The sequence below is a fragment of the Aricia agestis genome, chromosome 5, assembly GCF_905147365.1.
Source record: "Aricia agestis chromosome 5, ilAriAges1.1, whole genome shotgun sequence".
Lineage (NCBI taxonomy): Eukaryota > Metazoa > Arthropoda > Insecta > Lepidoptera > Lycaenidae > Aricia > Aricia agestis.
Window position 1 is genome coordinate 11,316,378 of NC_056410.1, and position 16,591 is coordinate 11,332,968.

Sequence of the window (16,591 nt, forward strand, 5' to 3'; positions counted from 1 at the left end):
AGTTTGCTTAAATAGGGTCCGTTTTTACCCTTTGTATAAGGAACCACAAAAACAAAAAGGAGAAAACTATCCATCTTTGTTATTATACTATGTTAACGCGGATGAAGTCGCGGGCAACAGCTAGTGTACTAATATAAGTGATAAAGATTGAGTTTAGGTACTTGATCTGTTAGATAGGTACTTACCTACCTTTATAAATAGGTAGTTACAAACGGCATGTATTTAAATCAATATCTGTATATTCCCTTTTCTCGATCAAAATATTAGAAAGTTTCACCAAAAATACTGACTTGCACACTAATTATGCACCCTAAATAATGCGAATTCAGCATACTATTTAAAATAATTTGCGAAACTGTTTTACTGAACGAATAACTATTATTAAAATAGTATATCTAACAATTCCTTAGTTCAACAAACATACTACAACTTTTTAAAGGAAAACCATCACGTAAATTACTTTTACGAACATCATTTATTCTAAATAAAACCCAATTCAATCTGTTATGTTCATATAATTAAGAACACATAAAAATCATCAAGTGCTAATTTAACATGGACTAAACTTTGGCATAGTGAATGGTAACTCAGTTTATAAACAATAATAATAAACAATCGGCAAAGAGCGAGTCGGATTCGCGCACAAAGGGTTCCTTACCGATATATTACAAAATAATTAAGCCTCCGGCTTAGGAATTGCACTCTAGGGGTTGACAAGCTACTAAAGAAAAAAAAGAAAAAAACAAGTGGCTTCAATTATGAGTCGACGGAGGCCCGCTACGCGGGGCTCCTGCTTCTGGGTGATTCACAAAAAATAACCACGATGGCTAAGGCATCTAACCTAACCCGATCATGTCGTATTGGGCCAACATTGCTATTAATTATTTAAGAATTATTAATAAATTTATTAACCCATACAATTACAATACAGTAGTGAATTTTGATATTTTTTCCTAATTTTAAATTTTTATCAGGAAACCTTGAATTATATAGTTTTGGAATGATAAAATCTTTCACCATATCTCATCATAATTATCAAAAATCTTTGTCGCTAACACAGAAATAGATCAAGATATATCTGTGGTCGCTAAAGAGTAAAGAGCGAGCGCAAAGGAATGAGTGCGGCGTTAGATGAGGAGGCACCAACATGTTTTTCAGTAAAACAGAGAAACAAAAAGAAAATAAAGTTAGGTTAAAAATATTTTAGTTGTCAATTTGTAGACTTGTTTTGATAATAGAAATTGATTTTATTGTGGTGCACCTTTCGATATCGTTTTTAGAAATTCCGTTGTAAGATTGTCCAATTTAGAGTGCAAGTTAGTATTTTTGATAAACAATTTAAATTTTAGTTAAAACAAATAATATATCCGATGTATGAACCATATTTTTGGTGTGAATTCGGTGTGAGGTCGTCTCGTTTTGTAGATGTTTAAGTTTTTTTGAAGGTCATTTTCAGTTATTCAATTGTTTTTTTTGATCAGCATTAGTTTTTCTGGTATGCATTCAGTTAATTAGCGGAGTTAAGGTAGTGTGCTGAAAAATTATTCTGAGATGCATTTAATAATATCCCGTTACAAACGAGCAAACGGGCCAAACGCAAACGGGAAAGCAACATCCGTCGCCATGGACACTCGCAGCACCAGAAGAGCTGCAAGTGCGTTGCCGGCCTTTTAAGAGGGAATAGGGTAATAGGGGAGGGTAGGGAAGGGAAGGGAATAGGGGAAGGTAGGGAAGGGAATCGGGTAGGGGATTGGGCCTCCGGTAAACTCACTCACTCGGCGAAACACAGCGCAAGCGCTGTTTCACGCCGGTTTTCTGTGAGAACGTGGTATTTCTCCGGTTGAGCCGGCCCATTCGTGCCGAAGCATGGCTCTCCCACGTATGAGTGGGAGTGATCCGTACGTATGGGTATTTTTACATCAGTTTAAAGGTGCGATATGCTATCCTAATTTGCTTAAAACTTAAATAGATACAACGAATGCTTACCAACTAACAATTAAAAAGCTTAGATATTTTAAGAGAAAAGCACGGAAACCGCGAGTTCTCAATAAAACACCGACATAATCATATTACGGTGCACCCACTTAAGTGGCCAGCTGGGGTGAAAGGGGATCCATTAAAATACATTACAAATGTTTGGGTGTCATCCGCGCGACGGCTGACGTGAGAACAAACCACCGGCACTCTAGTACCCTCTATAGATTTTTAATGGATTACCCGAGGTGAGTTTATTCACTATTCGGTTAGACTCAACGTTTAATAGATTTAGGGCCTGTTTCACCACTTTCTGATAAAGTGCCTAATAGGCTGTTCACAACTTTTTTGACAGATTCTCCATACTTAATCTGTCAAGTTAATTGGTGGATAGCCTTATCAGGAAGTGGTGAAACAGGCCCTTAATAGATAGCCCTCAAGTAGGTAGGTAAAGTAATAAAAACGAATGGCACATTTACAGAATCAGCTTAAATAATAATTTTAAGTTCCCTGACTAGCATTGTAACTAGACACTTTATAGTTTCTTGATGGGTTTCAATTATTGATTTTAAATGCAAATAAACATGAATCCCCAGTGTGAGTTGAGCCTAGCCTCGCTGTCCGCTGATTTCGAGGCTGAAGACTAATAAATAAGATTTAACAATAACAAAAAACTAGATCAAAATCGGTCCTGCACCTGATCTCTCGCCAGCGCTCCATTGGGTTATGAGAGTAAAGAATAGTGCTCTTGTGTATTGCGCACACACTTGGGCACCATAAAATAACTCCTGCTTAACTGGCCTGGTTTCATTAAAACCAGAATGCCACACTTGGGCGCTATATTAAAATTACTCCTGCGTAACACGGCCTGGTTTCAGAACGCGTCGTGGCCGTTTTCATTAGGGCCACAACACGAATTCGCGTCGTGGCTGTTTTTAAACGCTCAGAACGCGTCATGGTTTTACTCGATTACCACAACGCGTTGTGGTCGAATAGCACGTCAGCCACGACACGAATTTCGCTTTGTGGTATTTCTGTGATTACCAGAACGCGTCGTGGCCGTTTTCACTAGGGCCACGACGCGAATTTCGCGTCGTGGCCGTTTCACTATGACCACAACGCATTGTGAGCCATTTTTTCGCTCACTGAGCGTTTTCGGTCTTTGAGCGTAACAAATACACCACATACACATAAAGGTTTGTCGCCATGATGTTATCGCCAATGAATGGAACACCTAGATGTTTACACTTAGAACGAAAAGTATGAATTTAATATTTTCCAATTGTATACCTATGTCGCAGTCTTTGCAATTCGATTAGATCAGCCTTTCCCAAATTGGGCGATAACGCCCCCTTGTGCCCACAAGGGGGCGAGCGTGAAGGTCTAAAGGGGGGCGGTGTGGACCCAGAATAAAATGGGCGCGTTGTGTAGAGGATTGGGTGGTGATTTTTATTTCATCTGGATGCATTTTAAATTAAAACAATGGGGGCGCTAAAACATGATATTTTGGTCTCAAAGTGGGCAGTATATGCGCTAATCATCTAATCCAGGGGTTCCCAAACTTATTTTGTCTAAAATAAGTTTGGGAACCCCTGGATTAGATGATTAGCGCATTCATTGAATGGCACCATTTAATTGCATGACTAGGCCGAACATCTATACATACTTATTATAAAACAAAGTCGCTTTTTTTCCCTCATGTCCCTTTGTTCCCTTTAATCTTTACAACTACGCAACGGATTTTGATGCGGTTTTCTTTATCTATTAAAGAAAACCGTATCATCGATTCGAATCGAATATCGAATGATTCAAGAGGAAGGTTATAGGTATAAAAACATTCATTAAATAGTGGAGAAATACTTTTTATACTACTTTACTACTACTTTTGTTGGGGTTTCTAATGTGATGTCGTAAATAATTACATTTTTTCCGCTTACATTGCAAACGCAGGCTGAACCCTACGAGATTTATCAAAATAATGTACCAAGTATTGTACACATTGAAAAGGTCTACAGAAAACTCCGCGATGATATACCTGTCTATCTCATATGGATATCCCACAATAACATTTTTTTGTAATTTTCTTTGTACGACAAATAATGGCTAATTTTCGAAGCAATTTTAAAAAATACAGCATTAAGGAGTGAGCACACTGAGACGGGCACATCATCGCAAAAATCCGCCTCCATACAATTTGTATGGAAGCGGATGCGCGTATCGCACACTGTGTTGGGGCGCAGCGGATTTCCGCTTCCATACTAATTGTATGGAGGCGGATTTTTGCGATGAGCCCCGGCACGCTGAGCCCCGGCACGGCCCGTCTCAGTGTGCTCACTCCTTTAATCCTTATCCAAACCCAAATAACTTAAATACATTGTTGATTTAACGTAGATCTATATGGCCCTTTACAGCATATGATTTAAATGAATATTTTCGAAGATATTACAGATTTAAAATTGCGGGAAGTAGCTTTTGCGGCGGTACCGACCAATGCGGGCCACGGCCCACGGGTAGTAATAATGAACACAAGTCAAAACTGCTGAATCGATTTTAATCATTTTTTCAGTGGCTACCTATATATTTTATACCCGATGCGAAGCCGTAAATAGATAAATAAACATCGAACGTGAACGATCAACATCCAACTAGTTAGCGCGCGATTTGTAGCATAGCCCTTTGAACAGAGCGGATATGAAATCAGTCAGGTACCTATTAAATACTTACATAATAATATTATTACTACGATCATTATAAATAAAACTAGTATTACATCATAATCTTCGTAATATATTTATAGTAGACATCGTAACAATCTCAGTAAAATCCGATACGTATTTGCCAAAAAAATTCGTTTTACATAGTTGAGAAACTGCTACACAATACACATTATACTTTAATCTAACATATAGGCTGGTATAAATAGTCAGTACTCAAGATGCATCTCGGTCTCAAGACACGGTTCAGGCTCTGTGATTGGTTGGCTGTCAAAATTTGGACCAATCACAGAGCCGAACCGCGTCTTGAGACCGGGTCGCATCTTAAGTACTGACTATTTATACCGGCCTTACTTACTACAGAGTTTAACCAATTCAAAATTACCAACTACTGAGTATCTACAAATGTAATGACTATAATAGTATTATTATTAAATCAGAAAAAGTATAATATTTGATTAAACATGTGGGTATAGCAGACACAATATATTTTCAATTGTTAAGTTAAGTTCTTAGGGATTCATGGATTAATTTTTGGCAAGTATTTCGAAAACTCATACCTGGAAAGTTTTGGAAATACATAACAGTAAGAGCTATTTTTTAAATACCTATTCATATTATGATGAGTTACAATTTTTTTACATAAAAAAGTATGTTAAACACGTTTTCACTTCCTTACTACATAATTACTGAATTTATTTATTTTAAAGTACATAATATTTTTTAACTTACTCCAAAAGAAGATTTATCTTCGGTTGAGAATATTTTTATATGTAAGTAACAATTTTTTACCTACTTTAAGTGTAAAATGATTTAATCAGTTTTTACCCATTTTATTACAAAAACATACAAAATTTCTATTTAAAACACCATTGCAATTTGCAACCCAAAAATGGAAACCTTAATAATTATTTATAATTATCTGTCTTGCTATTCCATTATTAAAAAAAACAAATTTCATACAAATAGTAGAGCTAGAGTCCTTTCAGAGGTTTCTTTCCTCAGGACCTGAAGGATAAGAGGTATTGCCCTCATAGAGAAGTAAAATCAGGATTACAACTACTTCTAGTCAATATAATTAATAAATTCTTTTTTTGTAAAATACAATATTACCATACATGAATTAATATGTTGTAAATTTTGAGATTTTTAAAACTTTTTAGGTTGAAATTAATATATCCCAGTTAATTTCATTGTTATAAACTTCTCGTTCTAGCCAAAGTTCATAGTTATCTTTGAATTCTTCATCTAACTCAATATTGGTGTCTAGCACACTATTTATGTCTGTGTCAACAGGTATCAATTCAATATCTTGGTCACAACCATTACCATATCTGCGGCTATTAAAACGATCTACACTCACTCTCAATGCACACTCCTCATCCTGGAAATCCCAGGGCCTGGCATCAACATCATTTCCAAATGCCCAATCATCATTAAGCCTGTGGCGAACTTTTGAATAAATTGCACTGATGGTTTTCATGTTAGTTTTCCTCCACTGTCTTCCCAAATACTTGGTTTGCATTTTCAGGAGCTTGAGCACATAAAATTGCATTAAAGCATGTCTTACTTTGAGTGTACGCTTTAAAATCGGCGCACTTTTGAATACAACTAGCATCATTATTCTAGCATTCTTCCATTTTGTCAATTTGTTTAAAATTCTTAAGAGATTTATGCACGAAAATACATTCCTCCATGAATATGGGACTGATGAGTCTCCTATATCCAAGCATTCTTTAGTCAACTCTGGCTGCTCTCCTATGACACATGCTGGAAAGTCAAAGATTGGTATAGTGTTCTTTGCTCCGACATATGACAATATATTCTGGTTGAAAAACTTCAAAACTAATGGCATGCAATTAGCAAAAACAAGCTGTTGAGACATGTATTCAAACTTGTAGACATGACTGAGTTTGAAATGCTTTAATAGCAGCAATAGTATAGCAGTCACTGCTTTTACAATGATTTCTTTATGCCTGTTTACATCAATTCCAAGTTTGAGGGACTGCAACACAGTCATGGGCATTTCTTCGGGCAGCAAATCTGCCATGATATTCATTGAATATGTTTTTGCAGTGGACGTTGGTGCAGCTGCTAAAAGTATCTTCAAAAGAGCAATCATATATTGAGGCAAATTTGGTATCATCGCCTTGTACAAAATTTCTACCTCAGTTTCTTCGACTTCCTTTTCACCCTTGGTCAGAGGGCTTCTGGCAATTTCTATTTCTCTTTCTACTTGTATTTCTGACAAGCTAGTGTACATATGCTTTTTTAATATTTCTATTCCTTCGTGGATGGGTTGAGGCAGACCGGCAATAGTCTGACGGTCCCCAGGTAATGAGTATCCAACAAATTTGATTCTTACATTATCTAGAAACATGTCAATATCTTTTTGTCGAACTTTTGACTTCCAGGGTAGACTTCTAGGAAGTGGGGGAGGAGGTGGTGGACTATCAAACTGTTTGATGTAAATGTCATAGGGGCAGTTAGGATCCGCTGGATTTGGAGTTTGGGCACCCTCTGGTGCAGATTGGAATTCCATAGAATAATCCTCAGATCCATTGTTGCCTTCCTCCTTATCTGCATAGCACAGTTGTTCATCTGCCTCTTCAAAGGATGTCTGCTTCATGAACATTTGTCTTTGTAAAACTCTTCTGCTGTCTTTGACTTTTCTTTGTCCAGGATTTTGATTCTCCAGCATGTCTGTAGCGCTGGGTGGGGGTGAACTGGATCTCATTCCTTTTATTATTTCAAGAGTGTCTTCACTAATAGGTGGCAGGCCGTACTTCTCACGTAGCCTTGCTTTTCTCTCTTTAAGCTCTTTGGAGCCTCCCAAATAGACCAAAAGAATTTTCCAAAGTAATAGTAAAACTTTTTTTATTGGAAAATGTGGAGATGTGCCTACAGAGAGCTGATGCACCATACTTAGAAGTTTTATTGGCAGGAGTTCTTCACCAAATGGTGTCCCCAATTCCTCCTTAAACATTTTAACCAAATGAGCATATTCTGACTTAGGATTTTCTTTCTCTGTTCTCATGTGCTCAGTTATTAGATAAAGAACAGAAAGAATAACTCTTAAATTGGTAGAGTCTGCTAGTGATTCGGCAAGTTTTCGGGATGCCACCACTGTATTGCTTCTCACAATCTCAAGATTCAGTAGCTCAACAAAGGCACTGAATGTACCCATATCATACAGCATCATAATATTTATCCGCGCCCAATGCGCCTGTTCAGCGTCCGATTGCATCTCTGCCCAGCACCCTTGAGCTAGATACAGTATGCAGCGAGTAGCTCTCATTCGGATTTCACTCACTGCTATGTCCAAATGCTCTAACAACTTCATCACAACAGTACGTTGTTGCTGTGTCGATAGCCGTTGCCAGCTAGGGGGAAAACTAAATTCCTCCATTATGTCTTCGAACGCTTTTACATTGAGTTGGAACTCAGGATGTTCTGTGTAGCTGTATAATTCCGCAATTTCATTTGCTTGGGTATCGCAGTCATCGTAAACAAAATCTAATTCAGGACTTTCCATATCATTAACACAATCGCCTTCCTCCATTGGACGTCGGACGTCGGGAATATTGGTACCGCCTCGGCGGCCATTGCCATTTGTACCCATTATTTTAATTTTTATCCATGTACGCACTTAATTTATTACTATTTTTTTGACAAATTTTCTTGTAAGATAAGAAAACACAACAAAGATTTCAACAATTTTAGAAATAAAATCCAAAATTTGGAACTCACTTTTTGACAACTGCAAAATACAGCAAAATATTGACAAATGACAGCTATCAGCTTTTTTTTTTTTTTGCTTTTGGCACCGACACTGGGGGTGTACTTAGCCACATAAAAGGATAATATTCTTCTTATGCCGCGGCCGCACATGCATCTATCATCACGAATTCACGAATGACGAAGCTTCGTGCTCTGACTCAGAGCACGAAGCTTCGTCATTCAGCACCGCGAGCATTAACCGACGCGAGCCGAGTAAGGTCACCTTACTCGGCTCGCGTCAGTGACACACGAGAATCGCTCACACTGGATTACCAGTTACCATACCCCCAGGCTCGCGGCTCGCGGCGCGCGGTTCACGGCTCTTTGCTGATACACAGGCGATTAAGATCCTTGAGCCATAAGTCCGCGTACTTACTTGCACGTTTGTCAACCTCCTTATGAGTATGAGTCTACGAATAATAAAAACTAAGGAAAAGTAACTCCGTCAAAAAACATGCTCCACAGTCCACAATACTTGTCAAAAAAGTGTACCGGTACACATTTCAATACATTTGCAATATTTAGGTGACCTTGAGCGGGAGGTACTAGGCTGACGTTACATGACAGATCAAAAGGAACCAAATTTAAAACGGTAATAGTATGGGAGTTACGATTTCTTAGTTTTTATTATTCGTAGGTATGAGTCATATTATTATTATTATGACTATGGGCGAAGACATAATAATATTTTGATGAAAAAAACTTTTTATCTTTCTTTTGACGTTTTTTTTTTTGTAAAACTAATAGCCGTGTTCGTTTCATTTTTTCCCAGTTTGGCAGCTGACTGTCAACTTCATAATTGAGTGTCATGTTCAATGCAAATTTCATGCTTTGTGAAAAGCCGGCGCCAGACGTGTGTTCAAATACGCAAATACCCAAGTGTGGCACTGAAATTTGCCTATTTGAGCAAAGTTTGAACACACATTTGTAGTTTGCCATCATGAGTCGGTTTTTCTGCGCACATCAAAGTAAACAAACTTCAAAGTTTGTGCGGCCTGCCATACTTGTCGCACAAACTTTGGACTTTGGAGCAATTGTAGATTTGAACATCAATAATGAAGTGGAGTAATGACTTAGTTATCGAATTTCTTGAGCTATTTCAAGCAGAAGCCTCAAAAATTTAATGATTTTATAAACAATGTAATGCACTCAAATAAAATAGATTGATAGCGTCCACAAAATAGTCGTCCAATCAAAAAACATTTGAAAACAAGTCTGGCAGGCATATTTGTGATCCTGTTTGCGCACGTCAAAGTTTTCAAAAAGTTTGCTCAAACTTTGAAGCACATGTCTGGCGCCGGCCGCGGCATAAGTGTATACGTACACATATTTTTCACACAGATGAAAACCAATTTTGGTTACGTTTGACAGCTCGAGATTGTTGCTCTATGCCGCTAGGTACCTATATTAACTTTATGCCTACAATATAGAGCAAAGTCTCCCCAAGAAAAAAAGCGCGGGAATCTCCAAAAAGGGCGGTCGTGTTTTTTCTGGAAAATTTTAATTTTTCGAATTATTTATTGTAAATATCTTAGTTAGTTAGTTTTCTTTTTATATTTATTTAGTTTCTTTTAGTTTTTATTGTTTTCTGCTCATTTTGGTAGGTCTCTTGTATATAGTATTTTGTAAATATGGATGTGGATCCGGGGGGGCCGGAGTGCCCCCCTGTTGGCCAATTTATAACTGTTCAGACATCAGAAATTAATGATTCTTCTATGGACACTGACTCTTCGATAAATAATAATTCATCTTCAAACCGCAAACGCCCTGCAACATCCAGACGAATTTGCCGAAAATGTAATAAGAAAATTAAGAAAAATCCTAATAAAACTAAACCAGATAGCAACTGCCTGTGTTTAAGTGATACAGAAAACAAAGACAGCTTAAATAATATCCAAGAAACACAAGGAGTTGGTATTATAGAGAAACATCAGGGCTTGACTAATCCCCGTGTTAGTCGTTTATTGTACACAGACACTGACTCTACACCCTTCGTAGTACATATTCAAAAGGAGATTTCAACTTCTAACGGAAATTGCTCTTTAAATCCTGTAGAATTTGGTCGTTTTCTTAAAAATAATAATATAAAAAATGTGGAGAACGGCAGCCTTAAAAGGATTGGCAGAAATATATTATCGTTATCTTTCTCAGTGTTTTCTGATGCCAATAATTTTATTAATAATGAAAATTTAAAGCAGAATAATTACAAGGTTTTCCTACCTTCTTTCCAAGTTTGCCGAGTAGGCTTGGTTCGAGGTATTCCAGCAGATTGGACTGAGGATGACATTTTGGCTAATGTTACTCTGCCTTACGGTTGTGGGGAAATTTTAAAATTAAGGCGTTTAAAGAAAAAAAGCATTGTAAATAATACTGCACAGTTTGTTAATACTGAGTCTGTAGTTTTTACATTTGACGGCCAAACTTTACCTAAAAGAATTTTCATATGCTTTAACTCTTTGCCTGTTGACTTATACATTTACCCTACCATACAGTGTTACAATTGCTGTAGGTATGGGCATGTTAAGTCACAGTCACAGTACTTTACGTCCTTATACTGACTGCATAAGGACGTAAAGTGAATGGATTTAAGAGCTCATAATAGGCCCCCAGATCAACTCCCAGATATTTCCGATGTGGTCAGAGTCACTGTGGTGACAAATGTTCAGTAGATGAGGATTCGGTGTTTTGTTGTTTATGCCAAGCTTCCCATATAGCTACTAGTAAGAACTGCCCCGAATTTCACAGACAAAAATCAATTAAAGAATCTATGGCTCACAATAATTTATCATATGCTGAAGCTTCAAAACTCCACCCTCCTATTTCAAAACTGTACTCAACTGCTTTATCTTCTCCTAGTTCTCCACTTTCTTTTATAAACCGACAAAAACAAAATCTACCCAGTAATAACTCGGTAAATAAAACATCCACAGAATCATACAAGAAAACTGTGTTCAGACAACCTAGGACACCACCTAAGACAATAAGTGGATATGATAAAACAGCTCATTTTAATTTAATTAAAGATTATAATCCGCCAACGGGTTCAAATGGCTCAGCTTTAATAGCAAACAGCGATAATAATATTTCAGTGCCTGAATTAATATCAGCTATATTAAGTTACTTAACTCAATCAAACATTATATCCACATCAGTCACACCGTCCAACGTAGCCTCCATTAATAGTACCAAGCCTAAAACCATATTATGGATTATCTGATCCAATGGAACTGTCGCAGTGCAGTCAGCAAAAAAAGTGAAATTATTCATATAATTAACAAATATAAACCATTCGTCTTTGCTCTTCAAGAAACATGGCTCAAGCCAGATTCTCTTTTTAAAATTCCTGGCTATGCCTGTATAAGAGAGGACAGATCAGATGGGTATAGCGGTACCGCCTTACTCATCAACCATCATCAGTCATATGTACATATTAGTACTTCCATCACATAATCCAAATATTTCTATAATAGCAGCATCTGTAAATAACATCTGTTTTGTCTCATTGTATATTCCTCATCCATCCTATTCTATATTTTTAGAAATTAGAAATTTAATAAGCCATTTACCAAATCCTTTTATAATTCTTGGCGATTTTAATGCTCAACACTTGTCTTGGGGTAGCAGTAGTAATAATCAATGGGGTTTCGAAATATTAGATTTATTAGATAACCACAAGTTATGCATTCTCAATACAGGGTTTCCAACGAGGCATACTGCACCCAATGAGGGTTATAGTGCTCCCGATTTGTCTATTTGTACTTCAAATCTATCTTCTCTTTTACACTGGTCTGTTTTATCATCTATTCACGGTAGTGATCACTTTCCCATTCTCATTTCTCTCCCCTGTAAAAATAAAAAGCAGAATCATCCTACTAATCATTCATCATTAAAATATAATTTAAAAAATGCAGAATGGGAAAAGTTTCATCATGCACTGGAAAATAAAATGTCTTTTCTTCCTAGTATATCACCAGGAAATGAATCTGTTTGTGCTGATGCTTTAGCATCTGCTTTAATCGAATCAGCAGATGAAATTCTTCCTATTAAGAAAACACCTAAGCAATTCATACCATCACCTCCTTGGTGGGACATTGCCTGTTCAGCCGCTATAAATAAAAGAAAACAGGCTGAAAGAGAATATAACAAAAATTCTACATTTGAAAACTACACTATATATTGTAAATCTGTTAGCGACGCGAAAAAAATATTTAAGAAAAAGAAGTCTGCAAGTTGGAAAAAGTTTTGCGAATCTATTAGTCCGGACACACATGCTTCCATAGTTTGGAACAATATTAAAAGGTATAGGTCTGCATACAAGCCCCCTTTTCACCCTATGCCAGATTCTCTAGCCAATGATTTTTTATGGAGATTAGCACCTCCCTCTGTGTCACTTCTCCGTCCATCACCTCTAGGCGAAGTTAACCTTATGGCGGCTCTCGACATAGGCGAACGCGTTGGCCAACGCGTCTGCAGACGCGTTGGCTAACGCGTTGGCTAACGCGTTCGCCTATGTCGAGAGCCGCCATTAAGAAGGTATATCGAAAAAAATAACCTCCTATCAAAAAGTCAATATGGATTCCGCAAAGGAAAAGGGACTATAGACAATATCGCACTTCTTACCACAGATGTTCGTATCGCTTTTACAGAAAACAAATCTGTTTTCGCGGCTTTTTTAGATGTAAATGCAGCATATGATAACGTAAGAATAAATATACTCCTACGAAAGCTACATTTATTAGGTGTCCCCATAACATTAAGTAATTTTATCATAAATATATTACTCGAAAGATTTATTGCTCTGCTTTTGCAAAATGAAACGTTAACGGAATTGCGGGTTGTAGATAAAGGGCTTCCCCAAGGCTCAGTAATAAGTCCACCTTTGTACAATATTTATACATCAGATTTAGAGGAAGCAGTTATTGGCGAGACTTCAGATTTGGAATCATTTACGTTAACAGATATAGAGTATGTAGATGATGAATTATATCTTTTGCAATACGCCAATGACTTAGCAATTTATGTCATAGACCAATTCATTGAAAGAGCCTCTATTCGGTTATCGCGCTGTCTAGCAAGACTAAAGATATGGTTAGATGCAAATTGATTAGATCTTTCAGTTAATAAAAGTACAGCTGTTCTATTTACCCGTATGCGCTTACCTCCGCTTGTGGTGGTAAAATATAATGGAATGCAAATTCCAGTCGACAAGGAGGCAAAGTTTTTAGGGGTAATTTTAGATTCAAAACTCAATGGTAATGCTCATAATGAGTATGTTGTGTCTAAGTGTGAACGCACTTTAAACATAATTAGGTGCCTATCAGGTGTGTGCTGGGGATCTCATCCGTTTAACTTAAAATTACTGTATAACGCATTGATTAGAAGTGTGTTAGATTATGGAACATTCCTTCTTGAACCCTGTAATGTAGCTGGTTTCAAACAGTTAGATAAGATTCAAGCAAAAGCTATGAGAATCATTTGTGGATTGCCATGGCTTCTTCCCCAATAAATGTATTACAGGGTAGAATGTGGTGAACCACCGTTCTACCTCAGGCGACAATATCTGGCTGATAAGTTTTTCATTCGCTGTTTGCAATTTTCAAACCATCCTCTTATTCCGAAACTGAAAAAACTGTTAGATTTAGTAAACAAGGATAATTTTTGGCTACACAATAATCTCGCCCTTGCTTAGTAAATAGTTATGTGCGATACTCATTCCTTGACGCCCCTACACTTAGATTACCGGTGTATCCTCTGTTTCAATCTTCCTTTGAATCCCTTATTTTGGATCCGGATATCCGTTACGATATAGGTATAAAAAAAAGCAGATAAGTATTATGCGAAACCATTTTTCAATTATTTAACAACCAATAATTATTGGGAAGGGTGGCATCACATTTACACAGATGCCTCTAAAATATCAATCGTTAATAATAATTGTGTTGGTGTTGGTATAATATTCCATCTCCAATACAACATAGTCCAAAAAGTCAAATTTCCGCCGCAAACTTCCGTTTTCACTGGAGAATGTTATGGCCTATTTAAAGCGGTCGACTACATTTTACTAGCGAAACTTAATAAAACTGTCATTTTTACCGATTCTTTAAGTGCCCTTCAAGCATTAAATGGATTTACGTTCAAGTCAAAATGTTTTCCTATAATCATTCAAATAAGAAATCTTTTGCAGAAATGTATTGATGCTAACTTATCTGTTACGTTTGTCTGGATACCGAGTCATTGCGGCATTCTTGGAAATGAAAAGCGGATGCTTTGGCCAAAGATGCTGCTTTTAGTGGAGATGTTTTTCCGTATATAAATTACTGTCATGACTTGCCTTCCCTTGCTAAGAACTTTCTCCAACAGGATTGGAGTAAGGACTGGGCACGAACGAGTCATAAAAAAGGTGTACAATATAGACTAATACAACCTGAGATTCAGTTCAGACCTTGGTTTTTCAAAATCAAATTTTCAAAAAGCACAACTTCTTCTTTAATAAGAATGAGGTTAAGACATGTCCTGACTCCGGCCCACCTAAAAAGGATACGAATTCGCAACAATGATGCTTGCGATTGCGGTTTGGAAGTGGGTGATTTGAATCATATTATTCTTTCCTGTCCTCTGTATGATCACTCCTGCCTTTATGATAGTCTCTCCTCTATGTCTATATCCTTTCCTACTTCCGTACCAACTTTATTAAATTCAAGTAACAAATTAGTCTATTCGTGTTTATCTCAATTTTTACGTAGCAACTCCATTACCCTTAATTAGTATATTATTATACCTTGTAGTGAAACTTCCTAACTAGATCCGAAATCCTAAATTCCGTACTTATTTTGCTTTTCCACCGCCTATTCCCTACCTTGTATATGGCAAAGTACACCACCGGTGTCAGTGCCAAAAATCAAACAAAAAACAAAAAAAAAAGTCTCACCAAAATCACTCTGACATTAGCAACCATTGAGGTACTATAGACTGGACCATTGAGGTACTATATATCGGTGTGTAAGCGTCAAAAGCGTGTAATGTTATGTCCTACTTACTAGGACATAACAGTCGGTCGGCATATTTCATGTAATAAAAGTGTTAATAAAGGTTTTTAGTGAACATTTAATGCTAGATATTGTTGGGTTTATGTTTCCGCTAAATAATAAACCATAAGAATGGTCAAAGAATGCCTCAAACACGTGGATTTAACATTAAATACGTAAGTTTTGAATAACGTTTTTTGGGCTTTTCAATTGGTATTTTGTAAGCTAAAAAGATAATTTATAAGTTTATTAATCCCGTATTCATGCTATATAAGGCATTAGTGCTAAAAATGTCACATCAATTAATAATTTGGCTATAAAAATTGCGTAGCTTTTTACGTGTGTTTACGGATTACACTTGAACTATTATAGTTAATCGATATCATGAACTAATTGAGTTTCTTTCCTGTATCATAATGTGCTTCGAAATAAACGACACATGGAAATATTCAAGAAAATAAACGCACACTACTTGTATGAAAATAAGCACAAAATGGCCACGCGATGACGGGCTAATGTTCGGGCCACACTAACGTTTAACGTCAATGCCCAACAACGCGACAATTATTGCGATAATTTTAACGCGTTAAAGTGGGTGGCTACACTTGAACGGTCAACGTTTAATGCCTAACGGCGTTGTAAACGGCGTTGAAAACTGCGTTGAAAACGGCGTTGATTTTACTTAACCGACTTCATAAAAACTAGATTATCAATTCGACGCGTATGTATGTAACATTCCAAAACTGCCTAATTTTCGTATATCAGCGTCTGAACTCTGAACAAATGTGCCAAAATATTTCAGAAGTGTAGGTATTTATGTATGTAAGTAGGTATGTATGTATGTATGTTTTTATGTTTGTGTTCGCATATCTCTGGAACTACCATTGCGATTTCAGTAAATCTTTTTTTGTTGTACTAGATATATACTAGATATAACTTAGGGAATAGTGCAAGTTGCATCAAAATTGGTTCAGTAGTTTTGGAGGTAGGGCGATTTAATTCTAAATTACGTACAATTTTGAAGTCGCTTTTATCTTTTTATAATGTTAATTCATTTCTTCAAAAGGTAATAATTCTATTATTCGTCGTCAAGCATCA

General features: G+C 36.8%; 1 protein-coding gene across 1 annotated transcript; it reads right to left on the reverse strand.

Annotated features, from left to right (window-relative positions):
- Window positions 1-5,561: 5,561 nt before the first annotated feature.
- Window positions 5,562-8,442, reverse strand: LOC121727027 (striatin-interacting protein 1). The gene has a single exon (XM_042114704.1). The coding sequence runs from the start codon at window positions 8,308-8,310 to the stop codon at window positions 5,848-5,850; it is 2,463 nt and encodes an 820-aa protein (XP_041970638.1). The 5' UTR covers window positions 8,311-8,442; the 3' UTR covers window positions 5,562-5,847.
- Between the last annotated feature and the right edge of the window lie 8,149 nt (window positions 8,443-16,591).

Bases quoted from the DNA above. Each gene is read 5' to 3' on its own strand.
- LOC121727027 (XM_042114704.1), bottom strand. From the start codon at position 8,310: ATGGGTACAAATGGCAATGGCCGCCGAGGCGGTACCAATATTCCCGAC.